This window comes from Petromyzon marinus, chromosome 80 (assembly GCF_048934315.1).
Source record: "Petromyzon marinus isolate PM22_M1 ecotype Great Lakes invasive population chromosome 80, UKy_Petmar_22M1.pri1.0, whole genome shotgun sequence".
Taxonomy (NCBI): Eukaryota; Metazoa; Chordata; class Hyperoartia; order Petromyzontiformes; family Petromyzontidae; genus Petromyzon; species Petromyzon marinus.
Genome location: NC_133746.1, coordinates 8,382,683 through 8,398,075, shown reverse-complemented (window position 1 = coordinate 8,398,075; position 15,393 = coordinate 8,382,683). Strand labels below are relative to the sequence as shown.

General features: G+C 58.7%; 1 protein-coding gene across 1 annotated transcript in view; it reads left to right on the top strand.

Annotated features, from left to right (window-relative positions):
* LOC116958697 (CUGBP Elav-like family member 2) overlaps positions 1-14,409 on the top strand; it is a 63,406-nt gene extending 48,997 nt beyond the window's left edge. The window contains exons 10-14 of the mRNA XM_076057286.1: positions 86-206; positions 1,498-1,734; positions 3,773-3,916; positions 4,944-5,079; positions 12,498-14,409. Coding sequence (XP_075913401.1) covers positions 86-206; positions 1,498-1,734; positions 3,773-3,916; positions 4,944-5,071 — 630 coding nt within the window. The 3' untranslated portion in view covers positions 5,072-5,079; positions 12,498-14,409. The remainder of the gene's footprint in view (positions 1-85; positions 207-1,497; positions 1,735-3,772; positions 3,917-4,943; positions 5,080-12,497) is intronic.
* Positions 14,410-15,393: the final 984 nt, after the last annotated feature.

The window sequence follows — 15,393 nt, the reverse complement described above, 5'->3', positions numbered from 1 at the left end:
CCCTCCCCTCCTCCCCCCGTGTCTCCCCCCCCCCCCCCCCCCCCGTGTCTCCCTCCAGCGATGAACTCAGGCTCGAGTCTCTCAGGGTCTGGGCTGGGTGGGTTTGGGGGGGGGCTCTGTTGGGGGGGGCGGGGGAATGGGGGGGGGCGGCTTCGGGGGCGGTGGGAGCTCCGGGTCTGGGATGGGCTCGATGGGATCCGGATCTGGTGAGAGACACGGGGAGACACGGGGGAGACACGGGGGAGACACGGGGAGACACGGGGAGACAGGGGGAGACAGGGGGGAGACACGGGGAGACACGGGGGAGACACGGGGAGACACGGGGAGACACGGGGGAGACACGGGGGAGATACGGGGGAGACAGGGGGAGACAGGGGGAGACAGGGGGAGACACGGGGAGACACGGGGGAGACAGGGGAGACAGGGGGAGACAGGGGGAGACAGGGGGAGACATCGGGGAGACACGGGGGAGACACGGGGAGACACGGGGGAGACACGGGGAGACAGGGGGAGACACGGGGAGACAGGGGGAGACACGGGGAGACACGGGGGGAGACAACGGGGAGACACGGGGAGACACGGGGGAGGACACGGGGGAGACATAGGGGAGACACGGGGAGACACGGGGGAGACACGGGGAGACACGGGGAGACTCACACGGGGAGACACGGGGGAGACAATAGGGGAGACACGGGGAGACACGGGGGAGACATCGGGGAGACATCGGGGAGACTCACACGGGGAGACACGGGGAGACACGGGGAGACACGGGGAGACACGGGGAGACACGGGGAGACACGGGGGAGACAGAGGGAGACACGGGGGAGACACGGGGGAGACATCGGGAGACACGGGGAGACTCACACGGGGGGGGGAGAGGGGACAGGGGAGACACGGGGAACACGGGGAGACACGGGGGAGACATCGGGGAGACACGGGGAGACTCACACGGGGAGGACACGGGGAGACACGGGGGAGACAGGGGGAGACTCACACGAGGAGACTCACACGGGGAGACACGGGGAGACACGGGAGACACGGGGAGACACGGGGAGACAGGGGGAGACTCACACGAGGAGACACGGGGAGACAGGGGGAGACACGGGGAGACACGGGGAGACACGGAGACAGGGGGAGACACGGGGAGACACGGAGACAGGGGGAGACACGGGGAGACACGGAGACAGGGGGAGACACGGGGAGACACAGGGAGACTCACACGGGGCAGACATAGGGGAGACTCACACGGGGAGACATAGGGGAGACACGGGGAGACAGGGGGAGACGGGGAGACTCACACAGGGCAGACATAGGGGAGACACACGGGGAGACACGGGGAGACAGGGGGAGACTCACACGGGCAGACATAGGGGAGACTCACACGGGGCAGACATAGGGGAGACGGGGAGACACGGGGGGAGACACCATGGGTTTGGTAACCTCTCCCCTCCCTCCCCGCTCCCCTCCCCTCTCCCCCCCTCCCCCCCGACCTCCCAGGCCTGGGCGGGAGCAGTGCCGACACGATGGCTCAGGCCTACACGGGCATGCAGCAGTACGCAGCCTCCGCCTTGCCCAGCCTGTACGGCGGGGGACAGCAGCAGCAGCATCAGCAGCAGCAGCAGCATCAGCAGGGACTGTTCCAGCAGCATCAGCAGCAGCAGCAGCAGCATCAGCAGGGGCAGCAGCAGGGGCAGCAGCTGGGGTTCGGCATGGCGGCGGGCAGTCACAAGGAGGGTGCGTCCGGGGGGTCGTGGGGTCGTGGGGGTCGTGGGGGTCAGGGGTCGGGGGGGTCGTGCCGGTTTGGAGGGGTGACCGTTGCCGCGACGGTTTTGCAGCCACCACAGCGGGCTAAGTGGGGGGGGGGGGGGGGGCTCTGGGCCGGTGCTAGTGGCTGGTACCCCCCCCCCCCTCCCCCCCCTCCCCCCTCCCCCCCCCTCCCCCCCTCTACCCCCCCCATCCACCTTGAAATAAATAAGCGTTGTTTCTTTTAAAAAAATTGCTTGAGCCTAAAAAAAAATAATCACAAAGCACAGAGAGAGAATGGCTATTATTATTATCGTTATCGTCGTCATCATCACCCACGAACTTTGACTTTTGTGGACTTTACGGGAAAGGCAAAAAATTTTTTGCCCGTTTTCCTCCTTGAAAGTGGGGGGCCGGGGGGAGGGAGACAGGGAGGCGCGTTAAAAAAAATCTCGCTGTCCTGGCCACAAGTGCAAAGTTAGCGGGCGATAATGGTAGCCATTGTCGGTGCCGGATTCCCCCCTGGGTGGGAGGGAGCGGCGGCGTCTGTGGAGTCCCCTGGCCACAAAACCACGTTTGGGAGCAGCGAGGAGACTGGAATCAACGTGCAAGGTTCGGACCGTGTTTGTCCGCTCCTCTGTCGGGGTGGCGGGGGTGGGTGGACCGGTACCGCCCGGATCTCTGCCGTGATCAGGAGGGACCGGAGGGCCGCCTCCGTGAGGGGTGGACAGTCCTCCACTCGGGGCAGCGGACTGCCAAACAACAGGAGTGCGGCTCTTCTTCTGAACAAAATAATTAATGGGGGGGGGGGGGGGCGTGGGAGCGTGTCGGTGAGGTGTGGGAAGCTGTAAATCCCTGGGCTACTTTGGGCTCGCCTTCCCATCAACCGGAGGCGAGGAATGGTGGTGGTCGTGGTTGCTTATGCCCCCACCAAAGACGAACATCCGTGGAGGGATGCAGGCACAAGGCCGATGAGTCCGGATGCCTGTCTATGACCTCCTGTCACAGGTGCTGGCTAAAGTGGCCCCTCGGGATAGAGTCGTCTTGTTGGGTGACTTCAATGCCCGAGTTGGTCATGATACTGGTACCTGGTCTGGAGTGATTGGAGGGCATGGGGCCAGATCAGCTCAATAACAATGGTAGGAGGCTGCTAGATTTTTGTGCAGCTCATGGGCTTGTAATTACCAACACGCTGTTCCGGCATCGTCGCATCCACACAACATCATGGATGCATGCCGGGTCCAAGCAAGAACATCTGCTGGACTATATAGTGACGGACCAGCGGATGCGAGCCCATGTCCTTGACACCAGGACCTACCGTGGAGCTGATCTGCCCTCTGACCATCGACTAGTCATCTGTAAGATGCGCATGCCATTCGTCCACTCTGGTGGTGGGTGTACACCCAGGACCCCATTCCAACCTAAAGTGGCCTGGTCTCAGTTATCTGATGAAAGTTGCAAGCGAGAATTTCATCATCGCTTGCGGCTGGGGTTGGCATCGTCCCCCACTCCTCCTGATGTCGAGGGTAAATGGGGCGAGGTTTAGGACTGTGACTCATGCAGCTGCAATGGCTGCTTTGGGTAAGCGGTCCAGACCTCCCCAGAGACCTGGCTGACAGAGGAGGTGTTCAGGCTGGCTGAGCAAAAAGCGACAGGTCCACTCTCACCGTCTCCAGCATCCCACATCGGAGAAATGAGGAGGCTTACCGCAGCCTTCGCTCGGAGGTTCGGAGAGCCGTGAGGCGCTGCAACGATGATGGGTGGTGGTCGCGGGTTGCTGAGGGAGATGGAGTCTGCCTCAATGGCCCCGATCACAAATCGCTCTTTAACTCCATCAAAAAAGTAACCTCCAGCGCCGCACCCATTACCATCACTAGGGGAAAGAACGGCGATCCGATCTCCGACCGCCGGAAACGCGTTTTTGCCGATGTGTGCCGAGGCATTCACGGACGTACCTCTCGTCCCCTCCGTGTCTCTCTCCTCCCTCCTCTCTTCACCCGTGTCTCTCTCTCTCTCTCGCCCCGTGTAGGCCCGGAGGGAGCGAATCTGTTCGTGTACCACCTACCCCAGGAGTTCATGGACTGCGACCTCATGCAGATGTTCGTGCCGTTCGGCAACGTCGTGTCGGCCAAGGTGTTCATCGACCGCATCACCAAGATCAGCAAGTGCTTCGGTGAACTTACTCGGCTCGCACTGACGGGCACACACCCGCGGATCTCACCGCCACATGGCACTGGCACTTACACAGATGTACCCAGTCGCGCTCACCCACCCGCTCACCCCGCTCGCTCACCCACTCGCTCACCCACTCGCTCACCCGCTCGCTCACCGCTCGCTTACCCGCTCACTCACTCGCTCGCTCACCCACTCGCTCACCCGCCTCGCTCACACTCGCTCACCCGCTCGCTCACCCACCCGCTCACCCACTCGCTCACCCACTCGCTCACCCACTCGCTCACCCACTCGCTCACCCACTCGCTCACCTACTCGCTCACCTACTCGCCCATGCACCGACCCAGTCATCCACCCACTCGTCGCCCTCTCGCCCCGCCGCCCACTTGCTCACCCGCCCACCCACCGCCCACCCGCTCACCCGCACACTCACCAACTCACCCACCTGCCCACTCACTCGCCCGCCCACCCGCCCACCCCAACTCGCCCACCCACCCCGCCCCACTCCCTCACTCGCCCCACCCACTCGCCCACCCACTCGCTCACCAACTCACCCACCAACTCACCCACCCACTCGCCCACCCACTCGCTCACCACTCACCCACCCACCCGCCCACTCCCTCACTCGCCCCGCCCACCAACTCACCCACCTGCCTACTCCCTCACTCGCCCACCCCACTCGCCAACTCATTCCACCCACCAATTCACCACCAACCCGCCCACTCCCTCACTCGCCCTCCCACCTCGCCCAACCCGCCCACCAACTCACCCACCCGCCCACTCCCTCGCCCACCCACCCACCCGCCCACCAACTCACCCCACCCGCCCACCAACTCGCCCACCCGCCCACCCAACTCGCTCGCCCACCCACCCACTCGCCCACCCACCCACCCACTCGCCCACCCACCCGCCCACCCCTCGCCCACCCACCCACTCGCCCACCCACCCACCCGCCCACCAACTCACCCACCCACCCGCCCACCAGCTGACCCGCCCCACCTTGGCGTGCCCCACCCACACATCCGCAGGCTTTGTGAGCTATGACTCTGCGGCCTCAGCCCAGGCGGCCATCCAGGCCATGAACGGCTTCCAGATTGGGATGAAGCGTCTGAAGGTTCAGCTGAAGCGCAACAAGAACGACGGCAAACCGTACTGACCCCACAGGTACCCGCACCTACCACACCTACCACCTACACCACACCTACCACGCCTACCACGCTGACATACTACCACACCTACCACCTACCACACCTACCACGCCTACCACGCTGACATACCTACCACACCTACCACCTACCACACCTACCACCTACCACCTACCACACCTACCACACCTACCACGCTGACGTACCACACCTACCACACCTACTACCTACCTCACACTACCACGCTGACGTACCACACCTACCACACCTACCACGCTGACGTACCACACCTACCACACCTACCACCTACCACGCCTACCACCTACCACACTACCACGCTGACGTACCACACCTACCACACCTACATCACACCTACCACCTACCACGCTGACGTACCACACCTACCCACACCTACCACGCCTACCCACACCTACCACCTACCACACCTACCACACCTACCACCTACCACGCTGACGTGCCTACCACCTACCACACCTACCACCTACCACACCTACCACCTACCACCACCTACACACCTACCACGCTGACGTACCACGCCTACCACACCTACCACACCTACCACACCTACCACCTACCACGCTAACGTGCCTACTACCTACCACGCTGACGTACCTACTACCTACCACGCTGACGTGCCACGCCGTGCCTACCACCTACCACGCCTACTACCTACCACGCTGACGTACCACGCCTACCACACCTACCACCTACCACACCTACCACGCTGACGTACCACACCTACCACACCTACCACACCTACTACCTACCACCACCTACCACGCCTACCACGCCTACCACACCTACCACGCCTACCACACCTACCACGCCTACCACGCCTACCACGCTGACGTACCACACCTACCACACCTACCACACCTACTACTACCACACCTACCCACCTACCACACCTACCACACCTACCACACCTACCACACTGACGTGCCTACCAACACCTACCACACCTACCACCTACCACACCTACCACACCTACCACACCTACCACCTACCACACCTACCACACCTACCACACCTACCACGCCTACCACACCTACCACGCCTACCACACCTACCGCACCTACCACACCTACCACGCTGACGTACCTACCACCTACCACCTACCACGCTGACGTACCACACCTACCACACCTACCACCTACCACACCTACCACCTACCACACCTACCACCTACCACACTGACGTGCCTACCACACCTACCACACCTACCACGCCTACCACACCTACCACACCTACCACACCTACCACCTACCACGCTGACGTGCCTACCACCTACCACACCTACCACACCTACCACGCTGACGTACCAGCCCTACCACACCTACCACGCTGACGTGCCTACCACCTACCACGCCTACCACACCTACCACGCCTACCACGCCGTGCCTGCCACCTACCACGCCGTGCCTACCACGCCTACCACACCTACCACACCTACCACACCTACCACACCTACCACGCTGACGTGCCTACCACACCTACCACACCTACCACGCCTACCACGCCTACCACACCTACCACACCTACCACACCTACCCGCCTACCAGCCTACCACACCTACTACACCTACCACACCTACCACACCTACCACGCCTACCACGCCTACCACACCTACCACGCCTACCACACCTACCCCACCTACCACGCCTACCACACCTACCACACCTACCACGCTGACGTACCTCGCCTACTACCTACCACGCTGACGTACCACACCTACTACCTACCACGCTGACGTACCACGCCTACCACGCCTACCACCTACCACGCTGTGCCTACCACGCTGACGTACCACGCCGTGCCTACCACGCCATGCCTACTACCTACCACGCCTACTACCTACCACACTGACGTACCTACCGCCTCCACCTACCACGCTGACGTGCCTACCACCTACCACCACGCTGACTGCCTACCACCTACCACGCCGTGCCTACCACGCCTACCACGCCGTGCCTACTACCTACCACGCTGACGTACCACCTACCACGCTGACGTACCACGCCTACTACCTACCACGCTGACGTACCACGCCGTGCCTACTACCTACCACGCTGACGTACCACGCCTTCTACCTACCACGCTGACGTACCACCTACCACGCTGACGTACCACGCCTTCTACCTACCACGCTGACGTACCACCTACCACGCTGACGTACCACGCCTTCTACCTACCACGCTGACGTACCACGCCACACCTACTACCTACCACGCTGACGTACCACGCCGTGCCTGCTACCTACCACGCTGACGTACCACGCCTTCTACCTACCACGCTGACGTACCACGCCACACCTACTACCTACCACGCTGACGTACCATGCCTACTACCTACCACGCTGACGTACCACACCTACTACCTACCACACTGACGTACCACGCCGTGCCTGCTACCTACCACGCTGACGTACCACGCCTACTACCTACCACACTGACGTACCACGCCGTGCCTGCTACCTACCATGCTGACGTACCACGCCTACTACCTACCACGCTGACCTACCACACCTACCACGCCTACCACGCCTACCACGCCTACCACGCCTACCACACCTACCACGCCTACCACGCCTACCACGCCTACCACACCTACCACACCTACCACGCTGACGTACCACACCTACCACGCCTACCACACCTACCACGCCTACCACGCCTACCACGCCTACCACACCTACCACACCTACCACCTACCACGCTGACGTACCTCGCCTACTACCTACCACGCTGACGTACCACGCCTACTACCTACCACACTGACGTACCTACCGCCTACCACCTACCACGCTGACGTGCCTACCACCTACCACGCCGTGCCTACCACGCCTACCACGCCGTGCCTACTACCTACCACACTGACGTACCACGCCTACTACCTACCACGCTGACGTACCACGCCTACTACCTACTACCTACCACGCTGACGTGCCTACTACCTACTACCTACCACGCTGACGTACCACGCCTACTACCTACCACGCTGACGTACCACGTCTACTACCTACCACGCTGACGTACCACGCCTACTACCTACCACGCTGACGTACCACACCTACTACCTACTACCTACCACACTGACGTACCACACCTACTACCTACCACGCTGACGTACCACGCCTACTACCTACCACGCTGACGTACCACACCTACTGCCTACTACCTACCACGCTGACGTACCACACCTACTACCTACCACGCTGACGTACCAAGCCACGCCTACTACCTACCACGCTGACATACCACGCCGTGCCTACTACCTACCACGCTGACGTACCACGCCTACTACCTACTACCTACCACGCTGACGTACCACGCCTACTACCTACTACCTACCACGCTGACGTACCACGCCACGCCTACTACCTACCACGCTGACGTACCTCGCCTACTACCTACCACGCTGACGTACCACACCTACTACCTACTACCTACCACGCCGACGTACCACGCCTACTACCTACTACCTACCACGCCGACGTACCACGCTGACCCTGCCTACCACGCCGGCATACCGCGCTGACGCATCTCACCGCGCCTACCAGCGATAACGTACCTCTCCCCGCCTACCTACCGCGCTGACGTACCACGCCGCACCTACCGTGCTAATGCCCGGCAGAGGGATTGTTGAGGTTGGAATCCGGCCGGACTCCCCGGTGAATACGGAGTATTGATGACTTTCCGCTTGGTTGAGCTACGATTGTTTTGTGAGATGGCCAGGCCTCTCTCTGTGTCTCTGTGGGTCTCTGTATGGGTCTCTATGGGTCTCTGTATGGGTCTCTATGGGTCTCTGTATCTTTATGGGTCTGTATGTGTCTCTATGGGTCTCTATGGGTCTCTGTATCTCTATATGGGTCTCTATGGGTCTCTGTATCTTTATGGGTCTGTATGTGTCTCTATGGGTCTCTATGGGTCTCTATGGGTCTCTGTATCTCTATGGGTCTCTATGGGTCTCTATCTTTATGGGTCTGTATGGGTCTCTATGGGTCTCTTTATCTTTATGGGTGTGTATGTGTCTCTATGGGTCTCTATGGGTCTCTGTATCTCTATGGGTCTCTGTGGGTCTCTATGGGTCTCTGTATCTCTATGGGTCTCTATGGGTCTCTATCTTTATGGGTCTGTATGGGTCTCTATGGGTCTCTTTATCTTTATGGGTGTGTATGTGTCTCTATGGGTCTCTATGGGTCTCTATCTCTGGGTCTCTGTGGGTCTCTATGGGTCTCTATGGGTCTCTATGGGTCTCTGTATCTTTATGGGTCTCTATGGGTCTCTATATCTTTATGGGTCTGTATGGGTCTCTATGGGTCTCTGTATTTCTATGGGTCTGTATGGGTCTCTATCTCTATGGGTCTATGGGTCTCTGTATCTCTATGGGTCTCTGTATCTCTATGGGTCTCTATGGGTCTCTATGGGTCTCTGTATCTGTATGGGTCTCTGTATCTCTATTGGTCTCTGTATCTCTCTGGGTCTCTGTATGGGTCTCTGTATGGGTCTCTATGGGTCTCTGTATGGGTCTCTATGGGTCTCTGTATGGGTCTCTATGGGTCTCTGTATCTCTATGGGTCTCTGTATGGGTCTCTATGGGTCTCTCTATGGGTCTCTATGGGTCTCTATATGGGTCTATATGGGTCTGTATGTGTCTCTATGGGTCTGTATGTGTCTCTATGGGTCTGTATGTATCTCTATGGGTCTGTATGTGTCTCTGGGTCTCTATGGGTCTTTATGTGTCTGTATGTGTCTGTATGTGTCTCTATGGGTCTGTATGGGTCTGTATGTGTCTCGATGGGTCTATATGTGTCTCTATGGGTTTCTATGGGTTTCTATATGTCTCTATGGGTCTGTATGTGTCTGTATGTGTCTCTATGGGTCTCTATGTGTCTCTATGGGTCTGTATGTGTCTCTATGGGTCTGTATGTGGGTCTCTGTGGGTCTGTATGTGTGTCTATGGGTCTCTATGGGTCTGTATCTGTGTCTCTATGGGTCTGTATGTGTCTCTATGTGTCTCTATGGGTCTCTATGGGTCTGTATGTGTCTCTATGGGTCTGTATGTGTCTCTATGGGTCTGTATGTGTCTCTATGGGTCTGTATGTGTCTCTATGTGTCTCTATGAGTCTTTATGTGTCTCTATGGGTCTGTATGTGTCTCTGCGTCTGTATGTGTCTCTATGTGTCTCTATGGGTCTCTATGGGTCTGTATGGGTCTCTATGGGTCTGTATGTGTCTCTATGGGTCTCTATGGGTCTCTATGGGTCTCTGGGTCTGTATGTATCTCTATGGGTCTGTATGTGTCTCTATGGGTCTGTATGGGTCTCTATGGGTCTCTATGTCTCTATGGGTCTGTATGTGTCTCTGTGGGTCTGTATGTGTCTCTGTGGGTCTGTATGGGTCTCTATGGGTCTGTATGTGTCTCTATGGGTCTCTGTGTCTCTATGGGTCTGTATGGGTCTGTATGGGTCTCTGTGGGTCTGTATGTGTCTCTGCGTCTGTATGTGTCTCTATGGGTCTCTATGGGTCTGTATGTATCTCTATGGGTCTGTATGTGTCTCTATGGGTCTCTATGGGTCTCTGGGTCTGTATGTATCTCTATGGGTCTGTATGTGTCTCTATGGGTCTGTATGGGTCTCTATGGGTCTCTATGTCTCTATGGGTCTGTATGTGTCTCTATGGGTCTGTATGTGTCTCTGTGGGTCTATATGGGTCTCTATGGGTCTGTATGTGTCTCTATGGGTCTCTGTGTCTCTATGGGTCTGTATGGGTCTCTGTGGGTCTGTATGTGTCCCTATAGGTGGTAGGAGTGGGGGGGGTAGGGAGTGGGGGGGTAGGGAGTGGGGGGGTAGGGAGTGGGGGGGGTAGGGAGTGGGGGGTAGGGAGTGGGGGGGTTGGGGGGGTAGGGAGTGGGGGGGGGGGGTAGGGAGTGGGGGGTTGGGGGAGGAGGGAGTGGGGGGGTAGGGAGTGGGGGGTTGGGGGGGGAGGGAATGGGGGCAGGGGTAGGGAGTGGGGGGGGGGGGAGGGGAGTGGGGGGGTGTAGGGAGTGGGGGGTGTAGGGAGTGGGGGTGTAGGGAGTGGGGGGGTGTAGGGAGTGGGGGGGTGTAGGGAGTGGGGGGTGTAGGGAGTGGGGGGGGGTAGGGAGTGGGGGGGGGTAGGGAGTGGGGGGGGGGTGTGGAGTGGGGGGGGTGAGGAGGTAGTAGTGGTGGGGGGGGGGGTGGGCCCAACTTCTGCTTCTGCTTCTTCGACGGGGAGGGAGCAGGAAGACCGAATCAGCGCCACTGCAGCGTTCCCCTCGCTGGGACGCCTCTCTCACCAGCTGCTTAGATGACGAGGGGGGGGGCGGGGGGGGCGGGGGGGGCGGCGGGCAGGGGCGGGGGCCGGGGCGGGGGGTCGTGGAAGTTCGTCAGCCGGTCGAGAGACGGTGAATCTCGGTGGGGTGGAGGTGTGGGTGGGTGGGGGGCGTTCTCGTGGCTAAATGAAGGACGTTGAAGGTGAGTGGCTAGGCGGGCGGGGGCGGGGGCGCCGGGGGCGCCGGGGGCGGCCGCGGTTTCTAGGAGATGTTGGCTACCTCGCCCGGCACGCAAAGGGGGGGGGGGAGGTGTGTCGTGGCTCGACCGCGGCCCCGACATCGCCCGCTGCCGAGTCGTTTGGCATTTGTGGCCTTCTCTCTGCGCGTCTCTCTCCTAAGTCTCTCTCTCTCTCGCTCGCTCTTGCTCTCGCTCTCTTTCCCCGTGGTGGTGGTGGTGGTCACCGCGTGGATTTTCCGTCCCCCGGCTCCTTTGCCGGTTCCCCCTCTCCGCCCCCCTCCTCCGCACTCTCTCAATCGACGTCGCCGCGCACGTTTTAAGAACCAAATTTCGGCCGCTGCCTTGAAATTTCCCTACGCGGCCGCTTCGCCGAGCTCCCGTCATCCGCGGTATCCCCAGGCTCTCTGGGGGGCTTGCCAAACAAACAAACAAAACAAAAAAGACCAAAAAACCAATAAGAGCCGCACGACAGCTCTCATTGCCCGGGTAACGTGAGAAGAAGAGGGGGGGCCCCCCCTTGGTTTTAGTCCGCGGCTCGCCGGTCGCTGCGCGTTACCGTGTTGCCGTCGCCAGCCGCCGTTCCACCCCCCCCCCCCCAACCCCCAACCCCCAACCCCCAAGCGTTGAGAACCTCCTTCTGCACCCGTGGCCAAAATGCGTTGTTGTGGTTACCGTGTCGACCTGTACATATGACCCCAAGTGTCGTCGAACCGGCCTTGTTGATAACGGCTCTTGCCGTCCGTCTGTGTCTGTCTCTCGTTGTCTCTCTCTCTCTCTGTCTCTCTGTGTGTCTCTGTCTCTGTTGGTGTCTGTGCGTGTGCAATTTTGTGTCTGTGCGTGTTGCGTACCTGTGTCTCTGCCTCCCCCCCCCTCCCCCTTCCCTTCTAGAAAACGTTTGGTACGTGGGCTGTACCCGTGTCTCTACCGTTGACGTGACGTGTAAAACAAAACTGTTCACCTTCCGGGGTCTTTGTGAGCTGTTGGTGGTGTAACGCACGCGCACGCACTCACACGCACTCGCGCACGTGCACGTGATGAACACTTGATGAACGCTCGCACGAACGCCTGTCCACCCATGCAGTCGCTCGCACAAATGAAGCTCTCCCACACTCGTACAGACACTCTCGCGCGCTTGTAGCGCCCGTACAAACGGCTGCACGAACGCTCTTACTCCGCACGCTCACGACCACTCACACTAAAGATTCCCACCCCCCCGCCGCCGCATAGCCTTCACGGACCGTTGGGGCAAGTGCTGTTAGAGACATAGACACACACACTGACACACTGACGACATACAACAACAGCTGTCACCCACGGGGCTTGTGCCAGGCCCAGGTGCACTTTGAGGTCAAGTGAAGTGTCGGAAGGCTCGCCGCTGGCAGGAGGTTCACGGGACACCCAGGTGCCATGGGTTGACTGACTGACTCAGATTGGCAGATGCGTTACCACCTTTGGCCAGCTTGCTGTGTTTTAGCTGCCCGGTGCTCCGCTCGTTATTGTGAGCGTCGCCTCTCTGCTCTTTGCTGGAGGGGCGACTGCCCCCAAACTGGCCAAGTAGCATCCTTGACGAGCCTCTTCCACAGAGGCCGATCTGGGACACCTTTGGTACTTGTCTTCGGCAAGTCCGCTCGGCTCCACAAAGTCCTGGACTGCAGCAGTCCATCTCTTCTCCAGCCCGTGCCTCGCCCGTTCAGCCCCCTCTAATCAGCCAACGCAGCCTTGCCTGCCGGAGGAGCTCACCGATGGGAATGTGTCCAGATCATTCAAGTATTTGTGAGCTCCTCTGGATCGTAGGTAGGGCCAGCCTAAAATGTTTCTAACCGATGCAGACGCTGCATTTAGAGGGGGGGGGGGTCCACATTTTGCCGGCATAGGGAAGGGAGGGCATGATTGGCCGAGAAGACCCGACGCTTCATGTGGAGAAACAGACCAGGCAGCTTCCACACAGCAGCGTTGCACTGCAAAACCAGAGCTGGTCATAAACACACTGCCCCGGGTATGGACGCCCCTCTCCACTTTCTCCACAACTGCCCCACTGCCAAAAGGAGCTGAGGGGACGGGAGTAGTGGATGACAAAATACCCAGGCAGAGCAGATCTTCAGCATACCTAACATGATTGGCCCAATAGGGAGCCATCCCTCGAACGCTGCTGGACATCAAAATCGGCCTCGCCGTTTCATCTGTACCAGATGAGAAGGGTCCCTTTTAATGGCTTGGAGCAGAGAGTCGGGGGACTCCAAAAGCACGAAGCACCCAGACCCCCCCGTGGCCTTATTCAATTGACGGTGTCGCAGGGCCTTGGCCGGGTTCAGTAAGTCCCGTTGGCTTCCCCCAACACCTCCGGGCCGCCGTGGAAAATACCGCGTCCGCTCGGGACCGCCGCCGCCCCCAGCCGTGAAAGCAACTCGTCGCACAAACACGCACGTACACGCGCGTACACCACCACCGCCACCGCCACCACCGCCACCACCGCCACCACCGCCACCACCGCCGCCACCACCGCCACCACCGCCACCACCACCACCACCACGCAGCGTTGTAACGCGCGAGCGTGCGCGACCACTCGTCTGTGGTGTAGTTTACCCCCCACCCACCCTTTACCCCCTTTGTCGTGTGACGGCAGAATGGCCGTTTTTTTTTTAAATTTGAGTACAACGTGGGGAAACGCTGTGTCCGTGTACCAACGTGTGTGTGTGTGTGTGTACGCGCACACGCGCAGCAAGTCATGTCGTTTTGAACTTTGTTACCGACTCGGGCGCCAAGAGAATTATATAAATGTCGCTGAGTGGTGTGGCCGTCATTCCTTTTACCGCATTCTGTCGTGTGTGTGTGCGTGTGTGTGTTTTTTTTTCTTCTTTGGAGCAACCGTTGACGTCCTTGTGTTACCGTTCGCCCACCCCACCGTAAACGACGCACGTTGTGTCGCTGTTCAAAGTTTTTCTGTAACCCGCTCGTGTTTTTTTGTGAACCGGTAAGCGTTGTGACCTGCTCTCGTACACCCCCCTCCCCCCTTCCCCCCCTTAACCCCCAGCACCCCCTTCCGTAACCGCTGCCCCTCCCCAGCCTTACAGGATGGAGTTAAAGCAGAGGCTGGGTTTAAAACAGGTTGGGTTTAAGGCAGATGAAGGCTGGGTTTAAAGCAGCGAAAGTTTGGGTTTACAGCCGTGAAAGATTGGGGTGTGTAAGCAGAGAAAATCTGGGTTTAAAGCCGAGAGGCTGGGTTTAAAACAGAAAGGCTGGGTTTAAAACAGGTTGTAAAGCATGGAAAAAAGGGGTTTTTAAAGCGGAGAAAGGCTGCAATTTTAAATAAGAGAGAGGTTGGGTTTTTAAAGCGGAGAAAGGCTGGGTTTAAAACAAAGGTTGCGTTTAAAGCAAGGATTCGGTTTAAAGCCGAGAGGCTGGTTTTAAAACAGGCTGGGTTTAAAGCAAAAATGTTGATTTTTTTTTAAGCAGATAAAAGCTGGGATTTTAAATAAGAGAGAGGTTGGGTTTTTAAAGCAGAGAAAGGCTGGGTTTAAAACAAAGGTTGTGTTTAAAGCCGAGAGGCTGGGTTTAAAACAATGATTGGGTTTAAAGCAAAAAGGTTGAGTTTTTAAAGCAGAGAAAAGCTGGGATTTTAAATAAGAGAGAGGTTGGGTTTTTAAAGCAGAGAAAGGCTGGGTTTAAAACAAAGGTTTGGGTTTTTAAAGCAGACAAAGATTGGGTTTAAAGCCGAGAGGCTGGGTTTGAAACAAAAAGGTTGGGTTTTTTCAAGCAGAGAAAAGCTGCGTTCGAAACAACGGCT